Source organism: Dermacentor albipictus, chromosome 3 (genome assembly GCF_038994185.2).
Source record: "Dermacentor albipictus isolate Rhodes 1998 colony chromosome 3, USDA_Dalb.pri_finalv2, whole genome shotgun sequence".
NCBI classification, from domain to species: Eukaryota; Metazoa; Arthropoda; class Arachnida; order Ixodida; family Ixodidae; genus Dermacentor; species Dermacentor albipictus.
The window spans coordinates 13,281,849-13,305,200 of NC_091823.1; the positions used below are offsets into that span (position 1 = coordinate 13,281,849).

The following is a 23,352-nucleotide window of genomic DNA, read 5'->3' on the forward strand; positions in this document are numbered from 1 at the left end:
AATGATGAACGGGAGGGAACCACGACAACGAATGGATAGCAGGATGCGTTGTTGGGCAAGTTGGTTCATTGTAATAGGAAAAATTGGTTGCGCTTTCTAGACAATCACATGTAAGAACCGCCTGTCCTGTCTTCTTACACGTGATTGTCTAGAAAGCGCAACCAATGTTTCCTATTATAACGAATGGATAGGCGCAGTTAATTAGGCGAGTCAAATCACCACGCATCCCTCGGCACTTATCCAGCCGTCGAGACAGCGTGTAAGCCGGCTGTTGCAAGATTCTACGAAAGGTCCTCAGCCCGTGCTTCACTCACCAGATTGAGTGAAGAACGGGGCGGGTAACGACGAACGAACCAGGTGTCGCCGGATGATTTCTTTTGCCCCAAATTCCAAACCAGTTTCTTCGAGGCGGAGTTACTGCGGGTTATGGATAGCCTAGGCGTGATATTGCAACGCAGTTGACGATGGTGATTTGTTGCTGGACAGTCTTCAGATATTCTAGTCGACTCGCTTAGTGAATACGACGGGATTAAAAGCAGATACTTTTCGAGAGTGAGGACAGAGGGGCCTGATGCGAACTGAGACGTTTAACTTGCTCCTGCATGGAGTGGGCTTCCGCACTGGAGCCGTGTAACTAAGCTGATAAACGCTCTTTCCTTCATTTTCTACAACTTGACGTAATTGTTAATGGGCTTGGTGGATTCCATGCCCTGAACGCCACCCTAGCCGCAACATTGCTGTTTAAAGGAAAATAAAAAGTTATCATTTACAGACTGTAGGAAGTGCATTTTTCATTTGGATATATATACTTTTAAAAAATGTAATGATTGCAAAACTTCAGAAAAGCACCAGCATAAATTTACAACTCTGTAACTCAGCAATAAAAATTGATATGACAGCTCAGTAGACTGCACCCATTGACACATCATGCAAAACGTGCGAAATGGATGTATTGCGCCCCACTCAGTAATGCACTACGGAAATGCGGGTTCTGGCACAGCAAAATTATGTGTAAGGAAGAAAGGACAGAAAGAGCCGAGATAGCACGGAGAAAGCACAGCAATAATGCTGCATTTTTTTTTTCACGCGTGTAGTGCACGGGATGGTTGTGCACATGTCAATCCTGTTTGTATGAATATGGGTCTTTCTATGCGATAGGTTCAGTTGCAAGTGGTTCTCTCTCTGTCCATTCTTCTTTCCACTTAGTTTAGCTGCGCCAGAACCCACATTTCAAGCATGAACCAACTGGCCCAACATCGCATTCTGCTAAATGTACCAATGATTTGTGGGTACAAGGCATGTACATAGCGATCGTAGGCATTGCAACAATCTCACTCTTAAGCTTTTAACTCGTATCTTAAATCTTTTTGTTTCAAATGCCCTAATAGATGGTGTTCGCAGAACTGCGATATCTGCTATTGGTGCTGAGTGAAAAACTTGTAAACTGTGTATTTCAACATTTCTGAGTAGCATATATGCATTTGAATACGTAAATATAGGAGTCGGCTTCGAGGTAAGGCTTTATCTTAATTCACGAAGCCAATCATTCTAGCTGAAGTGCACCAACTACCTCGTCAAAGACATCCAAGTGAGCACCATTAGATACGATTCTGTTCTGCGCGGTACGTTGCTAAAGAGCCCGTGATACCAAACGCAGTTAGGACACGAAACGAAGGAACATTCACTCCGGGAGGCTGTCGATATACTGAAGCAATATGAAATCGATGTATTTGCGCGACTGTACATCACTGGACATAATGCGCGATGTTTCTGCTCTCTTTCCGTCGGTCCGGATGCGGCGATTCGGCAGCCTAGAATTCTAATGATGATCCGATGTTCGCACCGATTTGTCGAGCGTGGAACCAGCGCGAAGTTGAGCTTTAAGTGACTTGCGCTTAGACGTATACATACACCCACACGCACATACTTACACGAACTGAGTTGGTTCTGCAGGGCGCGCACTGGCGGTTCGAACGAACCATTGCGTGCGTGTAACCACGTTACGCAGTTCTAAAGACACCGAGTACGTAGCATAATGAGATGTCCGCGGTAAATTGAACTATGTTGTGGGCACATCCGATATATGGTTGCGTGGCGTCCTTACAGCCATTACCTTCGTCTCCTGGTCAGGCCTCAAAAACGTGTCGTAGACTTTGGAGGCAGGCAGCTCGAACTTGGCAGCAAAAACGCGCAACTCGAAAGGTGATCTGGCGGCTCTCAGAGAGGCCTGCTTTCGAACATAGCGCATCTGGGCGTAATTCGTGAGCCACATGGCGTTGGTGAGCGGAACTGGCCGCATGGTCCATTTGGTCAGCAGGCGTCTGTCCAACGTCACGTTCGAGACAATCCCCTGCCGAAATTGAGCAATGGTAGTTTAGTGAGCAGCACAGGCGTTACTGTTCAACTCTCAAATACTTGTTGTTGGTTAAATTCATGCTCCTATGTTTGCCGCACGAAGTGGGTCTCAAGCCATCGGCAAACTAATCTCTCTCTCTCTCTCTCTCTCTCTCTCTCTCTCTCTTTCTTTCTTTCTTTCTTATTGTGTGTTTACTTTTGTCGTCTCTCATGGCAGAGAAGGTTCGTGCGCTTCTGTTCACCGAATTTCGTGAGCAAAATCTCTTTCGTCGGATTAAGTGTCATTTGAGACTTGATTTCATGTGTCGTAATGTGATCTGGGTTTACGTGTCTCCATTATACTTTTCACGTTCTTGCGGAATTTACCATAGGTTTCGGAAATGACACCGCACAAAATTACCACCGAGTGTTCACTGGGTCGAAGTAATAAAGGAACAACATTGGGAATACAGAATACACGCACCTTACTTTCACTTAGGCCTTTCCCCGATGAGATCCTGCCCTCGTTATGAACGAGAACTGTCAGTACTTGGTGTAGTTTCGCTTTAATCAGCAGGGCGGTATTGTTCTCCGCACGGGATACGGAATCCACAAAGACCTGCAGAAAAAAATATATAAAGGCGAAAGAAATATAAACGCAAAGACTATTCTACGACTCCAAGCAGAAGTAACGTGGCTGTAAAACAAGGCGTAAAATATGGCATAAAGCTCAGAGCTAGAGTACACAGCATCGCGGTGCTTTGATGCATTCCGAAATTTAGCTACATGGTCGTCAGTTGTTAAAACAAATAATCAGCAAACAAGCCAACTGTAACGTTTCCTCTTCTATGTCGGAAAATACCACCGATACAACGCGAGGCGGAGACATATATTCATAGAAAGCTTTAGAATAAGCTGACCGTACTGTTTTACACCAACAACGCATTACCGAAAGGTATAGACACGAACAGTGACACTGATGGCGATATTTGATGACGTCATGATCAATCGCAAAGCGTACAGCTTATACTGCACTCAGCACAGTGAGCAACCGTACTGTATTTGGCTCTGCTGGTGCCTTACCTTAGCTAAGGGTGCCAGCAATGACATAGTCACCCCAAATTTCCAGGCATTTCTGTATCATTTCCTTTTTTTTTCTTTTTGCGATGGGAAGTTGTGAAACACAACGATGGTGCTAATTAATGCAGCGGTGACCGAATCTCGGCCGCCTATATTATCACTTGTTTATATACTATAGCCATGCTAAGCCGTCAATTGAATCGCGAGAAGGAAAGAACACGACACGGTTGATTACGATGACGTGTTTGAAGTGTGAAACCAGACTTGTTCTTGTGCGATTTCATGTTGGCCGTTCGCGACATAGGATGCGTAAACACGCATACGCGAGTGGCACCTCTGCAGTCAGGCACGCTCTTGGCCAGCCAACATGTGTGCGAGACCGAACTAACGAACAACACACGCGTACACGTGCGCCTTTCGGCGATATGCTTCGATACTCAGTCACCCCGACAGACGCTGCGGGACTCGCACAGCCTCTTCAGGCACCCTTGTAACAACCAAGTGCCAGGCTGAGGGACGCCTGCACACCCGTTTCACAAAACCGGAGGGCGTCCGCCTGCAAGTTTCGGACCAACCACCTCTCTAGCCGAGGCGGTATAGTCTAGCCCTGTTCAAGTGTCCTCAGGCTCGCCACCTATGCAGTTTCTCGTGTCTGTGCGAACGAGAACTGCCTGGATGCCGCCGATGCCCGCGCTCGACTATTGAAAGCGGGCGCGAGCACCATGCTCGACAGCTCTACAGGATGGCTTGAGTGTCTACCTTCTGTGCCTGCTAGCAACAGTCACGGAGACGTAAAATGAACTTCTCTTTCGCAAAGATGCTACAAAAGGTTTCCGCAAGAAGCGTTTCCTAGCTACCGTGTTTCCATTTCCTGTACTAAGAAGACCTCCAAGCTCAATAGAAACATCGTCTCCCTTGAGTTTAAAGGGTTTTTTTAGTCGTGGAATAGCAACTAGCCCGCCTCCAAAGTCTTGCTTCTCCAAAGTCTGCTCCAAAGTCTTGCTCCAAAGTCTTGCCCTCTTCAGTCGCTGAGTAACCGTGTCACTGATATGCCTATCGGGCATTCAGAAGTGGGAGAACGTTATGCAGAGCCACGGAACCTATATCTATTCGAGGAAAAACTGGGTACAACTAGATTTTCACATTACACTCTCGAAGTATACACACCGAAAAAAATTCGCTTTCGCCACAAAATTAATAACCACAGTGTATCCGAGCTGCTTGAATATATGGTGCACGCATCAAAGGCGTAAAAAAAAATAATAATGTGCCTCCTCGCAAAAGCTGCGTCCGTTATATGTCGCCTGCAATTCCTGTTCTGGTAAATAGAACAAAGATACATGTCATGATTCAGCGCACGGATCTTAGTGTAGTGCTTTTGGTGCACGTTTCTAATACGGCTGTACCCTTACTAATATACCGTACTTACACCATTAAGGTAGACGTGCCCTCCGTCTCGAATTCCATCCACACTGAGCAGGGCAGGAACATGCGGCTGATACGTGATAGTCACTTCGTAGAACATCAAACCATGATCCTGTAAAAGTGCGCGACAGTAGAAATGAACAGCACCGGTCTTTCTAGTCAGCTCGAACAAATATAGCGAAGTTACGGACAACGGCTTATACCGTGCATATACGTTGGTGGACATTTTTGAACACGAATGAGAAGCGCCTTTATCAACCACGAATTCGAGACAGGCGCTGAAACGCCGTTTTCCACGAACATCTAATAACTGAGGCAACGAATTCCGTGCAAGAAACAGTCTCTACACAATTCGTTGCACATCACGCCTGCGGCGATGTTGCTATACGCGGCCTGAGATTTCTTGCAAACGCATACGCAAGGTTTAGCTGCGTAATTCTACAGAAATTGTCAAAATGTGCGCGAAAAAAAAAGAAGGGCGATGTGCTAACAAACTCCTGCTTGAACATCCATGCAGAAACGTCCACTGTATACATTAATGGGTGCGGCTTTCTTTTACTTGAAAAATTGCCGCCTTAAACAGGCATATGAGTTATTCCAGACGCACAGGTGCTGTTTTAGATAATACCACATAATCTAGATATTCCGCAGTGATACAGTGGCTATGTTGCTCCGCTGCTGCGCTCGAGGTCGCAAGTTCGAATCCCAGAGAGATCACATTTATATGGAGGCGAAATGCAGTATAAATTAATTAATTAATTAACAAATAAATATTCAATTAATTAATCAATAATCGTGTCTTTAGATTAAGCTGCAGGTGAAATAACCACTGGGGGTCGAGACCAATCTGGAGCCTTTCGCTGTTTATCATAGCCCCCCAGTGTTGCTCTGGAACGTTAAACCTTTAATCGAATACGAACTCTAGCGGAAGTATGCACGCTCATGGATCTGCATTTGTGATAACGCGAACACGAGCCTCGCTGGTTCGGATCGGCCAAAGCTTGGGATGCTTTATTATCACGTTTTGCTGCGTCCTCGATTAATTTCTCCAACTGGTCAAAAACCCAAGGTAACTTTTCTGTGCAAATGAGTGAGGGGAGGGGGGCGGGGCTACCTTTACTAGTGTAAATGTGAATAATGCCCACCGTTCGCCATTAAAAACGCGTGAACCCGCAAAAGAGAAACGAAATAGGGTGTATTTCGCAGGTATACGCCTGTGAGATAGACTTCTCCTTTCCTTGACAAACAAGGAACCACATCAAATGGACTCGCGTGGGAAGGAAGCGCCGGAAGAACACTGCCAAAAACAAGTACACAAGCGAAAGTGTAAAATAAAGATTTCTAGTAGCGTTTTCTTTTAATTAGCTCCGGAGAAATGCAGAGAAATATATGTTTGCAGGACAATCACGGTTCTTTTGGATCCCTCGTTTATTGCACTACCAAGTGCCAAAACCGACTCGTATCGTTATTTGGAAAAGTTACGTAACGATGCGTGGCTGCCAGTCCCGTATACAACGGCGTAGAGCGCAGGACGGTGCGATTCTAGACGTACTGTGCCCACCGCGGAGGGTTAGCAAAACAGCCACATAAGCATAGCCGAGAAGGGGCTACGTCAGGTAGTTAGACTGATAACGGTAGAAGTGTAATTCAAAACACATGGAATCTGTCTCCACTTCTGGCGGTGTTCTCTACATTTTTTTAAAATAAAAAAGATGTTCATTGATAAATAGTTCATTCATAAATTCATAAAATAAACAAGCAAAGGTTAAACTTGTTAATTTTCGTTTTTCGTTCTTGTTTGGCTGTTGCTTCGGCTCTCTCCCTTATTAGTAGATTGCTTGATTTCTCAACTCCTTGCGACTTTTTCTTTCAGTTGCCAACTTTGCATGAAAAGTGTTGTAAAATTTGGGAAAAACCAGGTGAGGTAACGGTTTACATTCATAGTCCTTATGGGTTTAACAGTTATTGCAGGGTTTGATCATGGTCGCTGTTTCGCGTGATATTATTTTCTACCTTATCTAACCTATATCGCGGGTGTATGGTTCCGAGGATACCCCAGCGTCGCGATGAGCCGTCACTCAAGGGAATAGGGTAAATAATTATGCATGTCATAAAAGCAATGCATTATTTAATTGAATAACTAATTAATTACTCAAATAATTAATACGCATGTTAAATAAACAATTACTACTTAATTAACTTATTTATTAGTTAGTTAGCTGCCAATTATTATATAATTATTATCTCATTATTTACAAGCGTTGCTAATCAATTGATTAATTAATTAATTCCATAGTAATTTTTCGATTAGATGTTTGGTCAATTGTTAGTTGATTAATTCACAGTTAGCTAGCAAGTTGGTTAATTAACAGGTAGCTGGCTAATGAACTAATTAGTTAGCTGATTGCTTAGTCGTGAGGTCAATCAACTAATTATAATTATTTAGTTAATTAACGGAGTGACTATTTAATGAGTTAATTGCAATGATTAATGAATTATCAGCTAAATAATTAATTTATTAATCAACTGACCCATTTAGTTAATTAATTCATTAAATAAATGGTTAATTAATGCTTAAACAAATAATGCATAAATTGAGTATTAGCTAATTAAGTAAGTAATCAATTGATTGACTACTAATTAATTAACTAAAAAGTTAATTATTGGTACATTGATAAATTAAGCAGTTAGTAATTATTGTTAGGTAATTAATTAATTTATTTATCTGCCTAGCTACTTAGCTTATCAATTCATTACTTAATTATACTTGATAATTAATGCTGATCAAGTAATTAATAAGTAATGCTAGTTAATGGTACTTAATTAGCCATTTATTAGATAGTTATTCGTGATACTTAATAAACTGGTTATAATTATTGATTAGCATTTCATTAATCGCTATATAGGTAATTATAATTATTTAATTATTTAATTAGCTAGCTTGCTAATTAGTGATCGACTAGGTGACTACTTATCTAATTGACTAATTAATTACTTGAGTAATTCATTGATAAATCTAGCAATTAACTTACCATTTCGTTAATTATTCATTCCTTAACTAATTAACTACCTAATGCCTAATTAATTGATTAATTAATTAACCACAGTAATTGGTTACTTAATTAGCTTTTGTCGGTAAGTCCGTTAATTAAGTAGTTCATTAGTAGTGGTTGATTATTTACTGATTAATTCAATAATTACGCAATAAATTACAACACTTAATTAACTCGGCAATTGTTACTTCAATCAATTAGCTAACTAATCCATTGTTAATTACTTAATTCGTTGATTATGCAGTGTTGATTGCTTAACTAATTAATTACTCTTTCTTAATTACTTAATTATTCACTTAAATGTATTCATTAAATGAACATTTAATTAGCTGATTACTAAATGATTAATTAGTTAGTTAATTACTGCATTGATCAATTCATTAATAACGCTTTAGCCACTTAGTTGATTAACCATTCCTTAATTATGTGTTGATTAATTAATTCATTAATTAATTACTTCATTTAAATACCCTCAAGGGACGTGGGCATTAAAGAAGGAAGTGGAATGCATAAAAACCAATGTATTACCACCGAAATGTGGCAATACATAAAACAAGAACATAAACAGCTCACTATCTTGCAGCAAAATGCAGATTACTGAAAATAAACAATAACTTCAATAGATGGCGCTTAGTTCCGGGGGGGGGGGGCGCCCTTGGGTATGTGCCTGCGTGGAACACAAACAAGACACAAGTTCACGGGAAGGGGGAGAGCCACGAAGTGACTTAGTGTGGTGGTCGGACAGGGAACGTCGTTGAAGCCAACTTTTAGACAAGGAGGCTTGCCTTCAATACAAAAAAATTAATTACTGGCTTTAACGTGCCAAAACCTCTTTCTCATTATGAGACACGCCGTAGTGGAGGACTTCAGAAATTTCGACCACCTGGGGTTTTTTAACGTGCACCTAAATCTAAGTACACGGATGGTTTCGCCCCCATCGAAACGCGGCCGCTGTGGCCGGGATTGAATCCCGCGACCTCGTGCTCAGCAGCCCAACACCATAGCCACTAAGCAACCACGACGGGTCAGGCTTGCCTTCGTCATGGCCAAGAAATCCCCTTTGTAAAGTGGCAAAACACTGCAGTTTACAGAGAACAGCCCTAATGTACTTACGTGGCCGACTTGTTCGAAGGTCAGAGGATATTGCGATGACACTGAGCGACCACGGGAGAGGTACCGAAGTCCCGCGAAGCCGAACATCTTTGGCGAGAGAACAAATAGTTGGGCGAGACTATACAAAAGTGAACAAATATATAGAGTGTCTCTACGAAGACAATGAGTAATATATAATAATGGCCGTTTAAAAAAAAAAGTGGGGTTTCTTCGGAGACATGCCGTAAGTGGTGGCACGACCACGGGGTGACGGGTGATACGTGGCAATAGTCGCTGATTAACAAAATATATTCATTAAATTTTCGACTTTCATATTCAACAGGCTCATCGTAATGGGGAAATGGAAGCAAACTCTCCATAAAAGCGACATCAAATTTTGTGTCTGGGAAAAGTGAGTTACCCGCGGGAACTGTGGCACGACGAATTTCGGCTATCAGAGCGCGCGAGACCGAAATTTGGAGGTTACAACGAGCGTGATGCCACGCCCCTCGAAGCTACGTTCTGCTTACGTCACCCAGCGGCGGGCCGCCAGCACGCTGCGGCTCCGCGCTCCTCGAGCGAAGCAAGCACATCACCGTCGTAAACCGCGCAGCCAGCACTTTCGTCGCTGCCCTCCAAATTTTTAGGCGGCAGCACACAAGGAGCTAGCTGTTCGTGGCACGTCTGAGAGCAGTGCAATCGCGGTGCGTAATCGGGCATGCAAAAGGAGTTTCTTAATTCTTTTAACGCGATAGCGTTAAGGAGCTCGTGTCGCAGAAAAGCCGGTGTCGTCGGCGTCGGGTGTCGGCGTCGGCGGCGTTGACCGTGAGCGATAAATCACGGCAGGCGCTTCATAAATAAAAAGCAACTTCCAAGATTGGCCCGGCGGGAATCGAACCCAGGTCTCCGGAGTGTGAGACGGAGACGCTACCACTCAGCCACGAGTTCGATGCTTCCAAGCGGTGCAAACGCGCCTCTAGTGAATGCGGTGTTGCCTTCGAAACCAGCCGTGGAAAGTTATACTGCGGTGTATATCGGTAATTATGAACATGTAACGTACAGAAGTCACAATTACACGAGTTGCGAAGTGCGTTTCCGCTGCATTTCTTTTGCGCTTTCCGCACACGCAGAGCCATCTTGCGGCAAACACAGAAGACCCCCTCCTCTCAATGTACGGCGCTGCCCCGACAGGAGGCGCGCCGCGCGCGCATTGGGACCGCTGCCAGGCGCGTCGCGGGACTCCCTCTCCCCTGACGACGCTTCGCCGGGCTCCCGGTTTAGATTACTATCTATCTCTCTGCCCGTGCCGATCACGACGTTTGGCTGGCGTAGATCGTTTCCCCTCCGAGACACCGAGTTCTTTGGTTCGTTTCGTTCGCTCAGGCGCACGTTTCGTTGTCGCGCCGAACGCTGCGTTGCTCGACGTTCACCGCGTGATAGGTGGGCGCTAAGTCCGATGCGGGGCGCATCGTAAGTGATTGCTGTGCCGTAGCGCATTGTCTTATACCCCTTGGCGGGTCGACGGGAACGCTGTCGCGTCCCACTCTTGAAGGCGAAGCTTAAGCGTCCTCCAATTTTTTTTTTTTCATAATTCGGAGACCTTCTTTAGGACGCAGAAAAAATTGTTGCATAACAAAAAGTTAAAATCTGCTGAATTATGTTTCCTAGAAGTTTCGACAACTTTCTTATTGGAAGTATTTCGCTATTGTTAACGCTTCCGAAGTTGCTAAATTAATTTGGACTAATAATTCAATTAAACACAATGTTAAAAATAGTGTTGCTTGTTCTATCCATTAGCCAGCAACATTAATTCAGTCGCCTCCTCATATAAGAGTGCTTTGGCTTATTGTAAAACCTAGGCTAAAGTTAGCTTAGATCTAAGACCCTGTATGCAGCACCTTCAAAGTTACATTTCCGTTAATTTTACTTGCGACGCTATGCAGTCTTGTAAAATGCAGCCTGCACAGATAATTTATGCTTCTTCGTGGACGCACTCCTCCCCCCCCCCCCCAAATTAGGGCAACAATGTGAAAATAATAAACTAAAATGTCTTCATTAGCATTTGAAAAATTCTTGCGGAACGGGATAACGCTGCTTGCCGCCTAGTTGTTTTTTTTTCTTTTGTTTTCGTCGAAGAGATACTGTGTGTATAGGGCACACAAATCGTCAAAGGCACTTTCATTTCCTTTTCCACCCGTCATAATTATGAACGAAAAGAAAATTTAATGTATATGTACCAAAAAGTTACTAAATTGATCTTTACGATTTCTATTCTTTTAAGTGACTTCTTTATAAGCTGTTTCGACCCTCCGCCCCACTCCTTAAAAATCGAGTAACAGGACTTCACACAGCCGTGAAAGCATGCTCTCTCCGACTATCTTCAGCTACTTACGTGCATCATCTTGATAGGCCCGAATTTCATCTTGCGCTTTTGTATCGGAATTTCCGGTAGGCTTTTATTCGGGAACAACTAAAATGAAAATGCAGAATAGGTTATATCTATCTATTCTCTTTTGCCAAGGTGAATTATTTAAATTATGAGATCTTACGTGCCAAAACCACTGTCTGATTATGAGGCACGCCTTAGTGGAGGACTCCGGAAATTTTGACCACCTGGGGTACCTTAACGCGCACCTAAATCTAATTACACGGGTGTTTTCGCATTCCGCCCCCATCGAAATGCGGCCGCCGTGGCCGGGATTCGATTCCGCGACCTCGTGCTCAGCAGCCCAACACCATAGCCACTGAGCAACCAGGGCGGGTTTGCCAAGGTGAAGCTCCGACAAACAATACAACGTGTACTCGTGTTAAAGCGACGCGGGCTTGGCTGAAACTTTGCGATGTAGTTACGTACGATGTATCAGCAGAATGCGCTATCTAAGCGTTGACATGCGTATCCGTTAATTGACAATTTATGCAAGCGCGCTCTATAAAAATTAATTCAGAGAGTCTATGAATTCACCATCGCGCCAATTTTTGCCTGTTGGTATGGCATAGTAAAGGTTTTGAATAGCGTAAGTGAGTGAGAAGAATACGGGAAAGGACAGAGAGCTAGCCCATGTCGGAAGGATGGCGTAACACCACCAAATAGAAGCTTCACTTCTTGGGGTAGCAGGAAGCTTTAACAAATTATCTACTTTTCTTCTTAAAGACTTATTTTGGCTATACAAAGCCCATACACAGTAATTTATAAGGGTAAATGAAGGTAGTGCCCATTTCCGTTTATCTATATCATGGCTCATCGACTTTCACATGAGTCGTTTGCTAAAAAGTATACAGACATTAGTTGCCGAAAAGTGCAAGGACGTAAGTATGCAAGCCGTCTATAGATAATCTACAGCCTATACACTGAGAAGTTATAGATTGCCCAAATGAATTTTGTAAGTAACTGGCTTAGGAAGCGAAGCTAGCTGGTCCGATATGCACGTATACATGTTGAAGGGCCTCTCACCAGGCCCCACCGATGAAATTTAGATTATACACTAGAAGTTTTCAAACACCGTTCATGAATTGTGCCATCCATATAGCCCAAGAAGCTTTAAAAAGGGCCAAATGAAAGTCCACAAACATCGCTTTAAGGCACTCGCAGAGTCATGGTTAGATAGCCTCTGTTGCGGATAGTGTAGCTAGGTTCTTTGAACGCAACATTTCATTCGATTGCTTGCTTTATTTGTTTCGTCACAGTATAGCGAAACAGGAGCCGGAGGGAAAAGCCGTTTAAGTGAGGGCTTGAGGAATCATCTGCCACCCTTTGTCAACAATGAGAGCAGCTGAAAGACACCACGATATCACAACACTGTCTTTTCTTTTAATGTGACACATTGTTTTAAATAAAGATCAAGCCATAAAAGAACAGTGAAACCAAACCCTACATACAGTTATACAACAAAGAAAACCGCTATAATATTCTATACGTAGATAATACACTACCTATAGGGTAATCAGGCTTTAGCTCCGACGCGGCCTATTCAAACAGATGTAAAATGCAGAAACGCTTTTTTGAGGTAACCCCTGGACCAAATTTATTGAAATTTGTTGGATTCGAGAAAAGGAGGTAAATTCTAGTGACTGTTGGAAGCGCAATTTCTATTTAAGTCCTCAATTTTATTAAAAGAATTTTCAAAAATTCGAAAGTGCGAAAAAGATAAAAGCACGAAGTTTACAAATTAATATCTTCGTATCAAGAACAGATATCGCGGTTTTGTAAACAGCATCCATTAGATCATTCAAAGCGGACAAATTCAATATGTCGATTTATATCTTACGTTAATTCGCTACTTTGTGTACAAAGGTTCTGCAAAAGCTGTATTTACATATTACTAATTTAAAAAAAAAGATCATGTGTAATCTACCAATTTTGTCCGTTTTAGATGTACTGTTAGATGCAATGCACAGAACTGTGATATCGTTTTTCATTGCCGAAAGATAGAGTTGTAAACTGGATGGTTTAGTTTTCTGAAAATTTGCGATTTTTGCCAATTTTTAATAAACAAAAAATGAGCTAGATGAGAAATTCGAAACCAACAGTCGCTAGATTCTAAGTATTTTCTTTTAAGTGCAACCAACCTCGTAAAATTCGGTGCAGTGGTTGCCGAGAAAAACGAATTCTCCTTTCACATGTATCTAGATAGGGGCACCCGAGCTTAAGCTTCCTCTTAAATAAATTACTATATAGTTTATACAACAATAAGAACCGCTTTTATTGCTTGTATCTCCGTTATTACTAAACCCTCTTTAAAGGGACACTAAAGAAGAAAACAGGTTGAGAATTATTAGTAAATTCAGTTTCTACATTATCAGAAAACCGACCTTACAGTGAAAGAAAGTTTGATTAGGCAAAAAAAAAAAAGCCGCAGAAACGAAAAACGGGTGGCGACGCCGCCTTCACGTTTCTGCGCTCGCCGTGACGTCTCTGATTTCGGCGCCGTCTGATCCGGCCGTCTGACCGTGAAAGAAGGCCTACGACGTACTATTCTCTAAAGAAGACAGCTGCGCTGGACGTAAATATTTTCGAGAGCATTTGCTGCGCTACAATGGCCCGAATACAAAAAAAAAGTACATCACTCTAACATGCAAAACGCTGAGGTGTCGGTGGGAAATCGAAAAAAATATATATATAAACGTTCAGTTTTCATTTTCTCTCCGTGTAATCAACGTGCTACCTCGATATCAACGAAAATAGGGTTGAAAGGCTGTTTCATCGCTATAAAGAGTTATAGTTTTTCTGTTTAGCGCTCCTTCAAACGCTCTAGCCGTAGAACGCTTCCTGGAAGGCGCTTCACAACTTCAGGTGTGTAAGCAAGATTTCCAGCGACGTCCTGGTCACGGCTCTGATTCTCTGCAGCTGACGCCACCGGTCGACAGCGTCAAGGAAGCCGGAACGTGACCGCTTGCCTCGGAAATGACGCGACGGACGGCGACGAACAAGTCGGTCGCGTCTCCAGCTTCCGTCAGGAGGCCGCCGAAATCGTAGCTCGTCACATGGGGCCGGTAGAAGAGCGCGCCCTTGTTTCCCGTGGCTGCGACCATGGACGCTTTCAAGGGTGCAGGGAGAAAAGTGAGCGTCAATCAATCAATCAATCAATCAATCAATCAATCAATCAATCAATCAATCAATCAATCAATCAATCAATCAATCAATCAATCAATCAATCAATCAATCAATCAATCAATCAATCAATCAATCAATCAATCAATTGTTTATTTACCGTGCCCAGGAACAACCGTATGTCTGAGTGCTGGCGCACGGGTAACAGAAAATGTTTAAATATAAATAAATACAGGAAGAAGCATGAAAAAGAAAATGAAAATTATGAATAGCAACAGTTTACATTCAACAAAAGCGAAGGTGATTTCGCAACATAAAGACGAAGAAAAACACGAACTAGTCATGACAGTCAACAAAAGTAAATTGATCAATCCATTCTGTAGATTATGAGCCCAGAAAAAAACTGGGATGTTTTAATACTGGCGCACAGGTAATCTAACGAACAGATAATAATAATAATAATAATAATAATAATAATAATAATAATAATAATAATAATAATAATAATAATAATAATAATAAGAAGAAGAAGAAGAAGAAGAAGAAGAAGAAGAAGAAGAAGAAGAAGAATAAGCTGCGACCAACAAGACCGAAGGGAAATGAGAGAATGCAGGCGCTGACTATCAGCTGGTAGTTTATTCATATAGGAAGCGCATATTATCACGCTTACATTGTCTTGCTTCTTGACTGACCTTTCACTGTACTGTCACTGTCATCGATTTGTCGCGGACATACATGATAACGTGCAAAAGTATTAACTGATATAGACAACGTCACGCCTGAAAAAGAAGAGAACATAAATACCATTCTCGATGACACGCAGCTATGACATCGGCTATCTTTATTGCGCCTTTCGATGTCACTTTAAAATGTCCTTTATACCTGTATGTGTTTCCTATCAATAAACCACTGGTTGACAATAAGCGCATGGGCTCTTTCGTCTCTCTGCAGCCCCGTAACTTGCACACTTTCTTTAGTAATATGTCGCTCAACCAACTCGCCTAACTTCGCACTCGTGAGAAGATTTTCCGGTATAACACCATACGAATTGCGCAGTGTATACACTACATCTCCGTGGCCGAGGGCGTAAATATTGTCAGGGCGTGTGAGCTTTAATTGGAAAAATTATGCCCGGGTGCTTGTTCAGCACACATTCCCAACAATACCTTGGTTTGGCCGAGTTGGTTCGTCTTGACAGTTTTCATAAAAATGCGCTAAATACGTAGACGAAAGGAACACGTACGTGCGCGCCAGTCCTGTCGTATATATGTGTTCCTTTCGTCTTCGTCTTTAACGCGTTTTTATTAAAACTGTCAAGTTTAAACATTCGCAAACTCTTCCTAACCTGCTAACCTGATGTGCCCATATTTCAAACCTCGTCCCATATTTCAAACCTCGTTTCAGTGAATATTCTATGAACATTGGGAAAAGTCACGTGTGCGTTTATAAATATAATTGAAACACCAGCGAATCCAAACCCTGCAGATATGAAAGTCTGCGTGCCCCACGGCAGAGTGTCTCTTTCATGTGCTGGAGAATGAGGGGAGTCTAGAAAGAAAAAAGATTTCGAGAATTCAAAAAAAAATTTTTTTTTAATAAATAAATACATGCGCACAGAACGTCAACGAAGAGAGCCTGCAATTTAGCGTCACGCCTTTACTAACTTATATCGGCATACATGACAATAATAACGGCGCTGCAGATACTTTTGCCTTTTAAGTTTCCCCGAAACAGGTTACGTATAAGCTTTTCTGTCAGACTAGCTGGCGATGCGACTGCTCTTAATAACAAAATTTACCTTGAAATTCCTTCTGCACTTTTGTAGGGGACGTCAAATAAGGAATAGAGCTTCTGCAATACTCATACTCTAGATGTTTACGAAAACATTTGCTGACTACCTTACGTGCCAAGCAGGCGAGACCAAAATATAAAAATCTGGACATATATATATATATATATATATATATATATATATATATATATATATATATATATATATATATATATATATATATATATATATATATATATATATATATATATATATATATATTCTTAAGCGCGTAAATATACATACATTATCAAGCGATTTTGACTATAATCATTTGCAAAGCCAGCCCTTCCGCCTCGCGTAAGCTCGCGCTTTCGACGTCATACTGAGCACATAAGTATTATCTAAAGTATGCTGTGCTTGCAGTCTGCGCTGCCTAACGACAGCAGAACTTTAATTTCAACCGTGGTAGCAGTACCTCCAGCGTCCTGCTTTATACCACACTGCAATACTACAACGCCATAATACTACACGTTACTTCAGTACAGTTGGTTTATAATATACATTCTCACCTCCGGCGCTGAACCCGAAAGATGTTCCTCCGTGAAACATATACCTGAAATCAGAGCCAGTGCGGTGAGCCACAGTGACAATTCGTGCACATGGTTTGCACACAGGTAGCCAACGCGTGGCGCTGAGCTAGCAGTGAATATGCCTCGCGAAGCTGCTGGTGCATTCGGCTAGGTCGCAATGACAGTGCATTGCAGGATGCCAGTGCGCAAACCAATTCACGAGCGAACTTTGTGTGAGTCTATGCTCTCGAAGGCGCAGCAGCCAAATTTATTTTTTTCCCCAATTTCCTATTAGTTGAACCAGGTATGTTCCCCAAAAATATCATTAAAATCTACGTGTTTAGTACTCCTGTGCTCGGATCTGAAACAGACAAAAACGCACCCTTAGCTTTCGAGAGGGTGATATCGGGGATCCGCTTAGCCTACTGCGGGTGTCATGCAGCACAACAATGTTCTTGATCGCACTGAAAGGCGTGATACGCCAGATGCGAAACACCAAGGTGTGTATACCACTTCAAGTTTTTGTGTATGGGCCCCGCGTAAACCGCCGAGCGTAAAGAGCCGCACCTCTTGCATAGAATAAGCACGGCGGTGTCAAGTTTAAATGGAATGTAGCGCAAAACCGTCCCGTCCTGATGCTTGAAAACAAGATCGAAGGATGACTCGCATTTTCATCAGTGATCGCGCTCCGTGATTGCACTGCTCTTCCCGACGAGTGCAGATATTTCACATTTTGATCGCACTCAGGTGGCTCAATCAATAGCTTGAGTGAAGGAGCAAGCGGACAGCTTGCTCGATAATACACCGAAGCGCATGCAAAGGAAGTGAAAGAGCGCGCACTCGTGTACACGTAGAACCCGTGATAACGCCGTCGCCGTCTTGCATGCGTTTCTAGTGAACTTGTGATTGTCGATGATCGGAGTGATTGTATTTTATGCGAAATAGCATTCTTTTTCTTTATTTTTGACATTGTTGTATACAACTACGCGCACCAGCAGGCCGAGCAGCAAATTCTACAATGGTGGGCGGATGAGCAAAGGCGGCAGCCTTCTCGCAAGTTGCAAAAGAATTTGTTCGCGGGCTAGTTAATTGGCACATTTATCTTGAAAAAGGCAGATACAACGCAAATTTTGGGGTCTATGTGAAGCGAAGCTATTGTGAAGGTGTTAACTACATAGTACTATAAAATTGTTCATCTTCTTTAGCGCGTTTTGCAGTACAGCGATTGCGTACCTGCCCGGCAAGTCAGGAAGACGAGGAAACCCCCGCCACGGGAAACACGGGATCCACGCGACCACAGATTACACTGGGCGCGGGATCAGCCCGGTTTACAATTGCGCTATCCCCATTCCGAACCCAACGTCTGAAGAGTGCAAGGCAACGCTGCGGAGCGCGGACTCGCGTGACCTGCGCGAGCTGGTAAAGCAGGCCCGGTAAACAGAGTCCGTAGAGGTCCCGGACTGAGCCCCACCCTCCAACCCTTCCTGGTAGCGCAGGCTCGAAGCAACGAGAAGACGACGCAATATCTTACGTCATATTACACTTCTATAAATAAACGTTTTATTTTTCCTCTTCCTCCTATCCAGGCCTGGCCCACGTTAGTCGGCAGAACGATGACCGAGCAGACGCGCCAAAAATCGGGTTGGGGTGGGGTGCACGGGGGAGGTGGGGGGTGAGGGGACACGGAAAGCTTCGTTTTAATAAAGGAATTATGCGCTTGAAGACCTATATTTGTGGCACTGGCGATATGTAGGTACCACTTGTTGTTTCATTACGTAATTGCGTCGAAAACCTAGCCGGTCACCGACACCTATGTATAGGGGTATTGTACAGGCGGGGCTACATATTAAGCCAATTCGTTACGCGAGTGTTCTCCTACGTGTGAGCTACTCGACAAGGCGACGGTTGCGCCACGGTCAGCAAAGTTCCAGAGGATTCTCCTAAAAGGCTTCGTTCGCTTACAAGCGAAACTTTTGCAGCGCGAACACTCACAGGTTTACAGAAGCGCCGGCGAGCAGGATTTGGCGAAGCGCACTGGCGACCATGGCAGGGTCCACGTGCCGGTGGGGCATGGCCCAGCGGTCGTACCAGCCCGTATACAGCTCTGAGACGAATAGCGGCCCCCGTTTCTGGTAGAGTCGCTGGGTGGCGAACGCCTCTGACACATTGGCCGCTGCGAGAACGCGCGCATCCAAAATTAAAAACGAAACGTTGGCACTGCTCAACAGCCATGCCTCAACAAACATCAGCTAACTTGACCAATAACGTTCGCAAGTGTACACAGCGGACATTGACACCAGCTGTCACTCTATTCTCAAGCGGTCCTATGCCACATCTATGCTACAGGACAAGCTGCACGAGTAAAAAAAAAATGGAAGGTGATGAACCTCTAGTCGAAGTCGAGCAACGACAATGTCTTCCTGAACGAGTTGGGGGCCAGAATGGGACTGCGCACGGCATTCTATCGCGCCACCCTCGCGCGAGAGTAGTAGGAGGAGCGTCGGACTGCCTAAATTTTTTTACTGCGCTAGCTTCCAGATCGGCCGATGCTTTTAAGACTGGTCTATCTCCGGGATCGCCCTACAAAAGAGGCCAGAGACAGACAGTACCCGATACGGAGAAGTAGGGGCAACTCGGCAAGAAAGAAATTGTAAAAAAGAATGTAACGCTCAGACGCATTATTTACAGCCATAGAGGCTAAAAGAAAGGATGGCTTTTGGTTAAAAATGCACACTTAAAAGAAACATTAAAAGAACCAACTGCGCGACTTCGCGTGATCCGTTTTTCTTAAAAATAATATAAAAATTGTACGGCACCTCAAATTTCCTTCGATCTGTTATCTACAAGATTTGTTTTAGTCGACAGACGTGAACTGTCCTTGGCGCTACCCGCTGTCGAGGTGGTGAGACATTCGTCGTGGTCTTCTTTATTGCGTTTTTAATGTTTTCTTTCTTTCCACTTCCTTCGTCCGTGACTCTGTAGTGACAGGGATAAATATTATTCCAAACCACTCGAACTTGGCAGCAACATCACCACCATGCAAGCGTATCTAGAGCGGCAGCATGCGCTTACAAATGACAAACGTTCGCTAAATCCAAGGAGGCGTTACTGAACGCTCAGGCTTTTACAAAGTCTTCGGCTCTGTCAAGCACCGAGTACCATACAAGCGAATATATATATATATATATATATATATATATATATATATATATATATATATATATATATATATATATATATATATATATATATATATATATATATATATATTTATATATATATATATATATATATATATTGTTACGGGAAGGAAGTACGGAGGTACGGGGATCGATACCCCGCACCTCCACCAATGATGTTACGGGAAGTAAGAAGCGTTCTTCTATTTACAGGTAGCTTTTAATGGCTGAGCCAACAAGCGTAGAGCATCGATCCTGCTAAAACACTTCTTCGTCGTCTCCAAGACCACCATCAGCGTCGTCTTCTTTCCACATTACCGACTGTGACATCATATATATATATATATATATATATATATATATATATATATATATATATATATATATATATACACACACACACACCGTCCCTCCTATGGAGAATTCGCAACCCTGGTAAATATTAGACATACACAACTAAGCCACATATATCGGTACCGACTTTGCATGTTGCTTTGCTGATAATCCGCTGGTAGCAATTTCTTTCGCACACTCGTTTTCATCTATAGTGATCACACGTACCAGCTCCGAAAGCGACCGCCGGGTAGACTCCTTCTACCCTTCCGCAAGACATGCTGCCCACGCCGACACGTTCCGTGGTGAAAAGAACAGTGTCGCTTCCGAGCTCTTGGCGCATCATGTACCGCAGGTGGCGAAGATAGGTGCGGTTACACTTCGTGGACAAGCCGTACTTGTTCTCCACCTGCGGCGATGCACGTATTACCGATCTTTGCCACAGGGGTATGCGAGGCAGGCGACACTGTCGACTATGGCAATACGACCACAATGGACAGGACAAGGACAAACGAACACAGAAAAAACGCATACTAATAAAGATTGTTAGGTCACACTTTCGAATCTCTTTCCTATCGGCATTTTTTTAGGAGCAAAAGATCGCTTATTAGGTGAGAACGCAAAGGCCAGGTTTCCTGAGTCTGTCGAATTGGCCATCATATAGTCAGCTCTGATTGGCCCAGGGGACTGCAACGACCTCTCTGATTGGCTAAAATTCCGTCATTGCATAAATCGACAATTTACTGGAATCTGAAAATGTCCAGAATAACATCCCCCATTGGCTTTCGCTTCAGTGCGTGGATATGATGAGTCAGAGTAAATTTTCTAGCAACCTGCTGGGATAATGCATCAGCATCAACATAATCGTCAAGAACGTATGTTATCTTTTCTTTTTGAAGTGGGCATTAGCGCAGCACAAGTGTTCCTTTAGTAATTGTGATTTGTCACAGCATCGCGAAATTCGCCTGTGTGTGTCACGTCTTCCTTTCGTCCTTGTCTTTTCACACGCTATAAGCCTCATGCGAGATGACGCCACCGGCACGGGGACAACAGACTGCACTTTTTCGTTAAATAAATAGGCCGTCATTATGAGCAAGCATCGCTTTTCTCATGAGCGTTTGTTACTGCTGGCAGCAACGAAAACCGCTGCCATTTGGCGTATGCTCACCTGAACCATAATTATCGGGCCGCCGTTTCTCACCAACAGATGCTTTATCCGCTTGAAAAGTTCGGTGAGGTAGCGGTCCGCAAATTTGATGTATCCTGGAAGAAAATTGTGCTTCGCGATTAACTACAAGAAGTCACACATACTAGGTGTCATAACGAAATGTGCTCGTCGATGTTAAACTTTAAACAAAGCTTGCTCGGCTTAACGCATAGAACATACTAGCTGAGCATGGCCAATCAAAATGGTAAACCATCGTGCTGCTGACACGGAACAGCCACAGGCAAAGGCCACACGCCGCGTGGGTGTCTCCCAGAAGCTGCTGGCAGGTTACACCGAACCATACCGCGTGGTGCAACAAAGTGACTGATGAGACCATCCCTACTGGTCCCTCGTCGTCGTCGTCAACATCTACAGCGACGTCGTTCATGAAGGAAGGCTCAAGACCACCTTCCTTTGATCAGCAATGTGTAGATGATGCACCAGGACGGTGCCTTTACGGCCGGGGGCCATGATACGGAACAGCCAGACATAAAGACCGTCTTAACGGGACTGCAGTGAAGATAGCGAAAAATACGAAGGGATGCCGATTGCATGCTATAGTCTATTGCCATCTTGGTCATGTTTGGACAAAGTGTAAACATATCTTGTAAGTATCCTTGTACCTGAGTTACAAGTAACATTACACTGACTAATGTTGAGGCAACTCTATACTCGCCAAAACTCGCCAAAACCACGAGGTCACAGGAGGATGGATGTTTGAAGGGATCCAGATGGGGCGAGCAATTACACTAAAGCTAAAACTTGCTTCGTTTGCTCATTTCAACGCGCCTGCTTCATAATTACGACAAACTCTACGCGAGATAAAGCACGGTTTGTTGCGCCTGCTTCAACGCACCTCTTTGAAAATTAACCAATTGTTCAAAAAATAAAACGCCCCACCGGAACCGCGAGGCTCGCGATGGAAACCGATCAAAAGGTCAGCTGATCGGAACGAAAGCGCTCCCACTATACCAACACACGAACAACAACGCGATGTTTCTATGATTGGGTTACCGTTTTATTCGGCGCCAACATGAGTTGATGGTCGCAACTTGTGGGGATGCGCGACTCTCGCGCGTCCCCTGATGTTTTTCCCGCATAGCGCGTCTCCTGTAATCCCGCTTCGCCGCGTGGCCTGCGTGACGCCCGCGGCGGTCGATGTGGTTGAAGCGCAGTGCGAGAGATGGCGCGAGTGTTGCGCTGCTAATAAAGCCCCTCAATCTCCCAAAGTAGCGCCATTCACTTCCCTCCTCCTCCGCTCGGCGCGGCCTCGACGGTGGCGCCGCTGGTGGTGGGCCTGCCGTAGCAGACGACGGCTAACACGCTACGGGAGGAAATCCGCGGAAAAGTTCGTTCGAGTCCTGCGGAGCAGTTTTTTCAATCTAGATCTTGCTTTGTCAGTCGGTAATTGGCCTTAAGAATGTCGTGTCGGATTTGCGGAAGAAATAGAGAAAAGCACCATTATTCAAGGCGTATTTAAGGCGTAAAGCGCGCGCACGTTGAAAGTTCGTGTTGCTGAAACACGACACAAGCACGCGGTGTGCTCAGACACGCGAGTAATTACCAGAGTTTCAGGTTTTGACAGCGCGAAAGTATGTGCACGTGGTTTCGTAGGTTAATTTACGTACCGGCAGGATGCTTTTGTTCGGCCGGCGCGTGAGAGATTCCGACTGTCTGCGGTCAGTGAGGCACTCTTAGCCTCATCCACATTCTGTCTGCGGTCAGCAATGCCTGGCAGCAGGGCCGTTTCTGTTCCGC

General features: G+C 43.8%; 1 protein-coding gene across 1 annotated transcript in view; it reads right to left on the bottom strand.

The window, feature by feature from the left end:
* Positions 1–23,352, bottom strand: part of LOC135898831 (beta-galactosidase-like) — a 39,383-nt gene that overhangs the window by 4,555 nt on the left and 11,476 nt on the right. Inside the window, exons 6-15 of the mRNA XM_065427992.2 lie at positions 21,556–21,650; positions 20,616–20,796; positions 18,868–19,048; positions 16,876–16,919; positions 14,379–14,518; positions 11,377–11,454; positions 9,006–9,092; positions 4,844–4,951; positions 2,819–2,953; positions 2,114–2,350 (exon numbers count right to left, since the gene is read on the bottom strand). Coding sequence (XP_065284064.2) covers positions 2,114–2,350; positions 2,819–2,953; positions 4,844–4,951; positions 9,006–9,092; positions 11,377–11,454; positions 14,379–14,518; positions 16,876–16,919; positions 18,868–19,048; positions 20,616–20,796; positions 21,556–21,650 — 1,286 coding nt within the window. The remainder of the gene's footprint in view (positions 1–2,113; positions 2,351–2,818; positions 2,954–4,843; positions 4,952–9,005; positions 9,093–11,376; positions 11,455–14,378; positions 14,519–16,875; positions 16,920–18,867; positions 19,049–20,615; positions 20,797–21,555; positions 21,651–23,352) is intronic.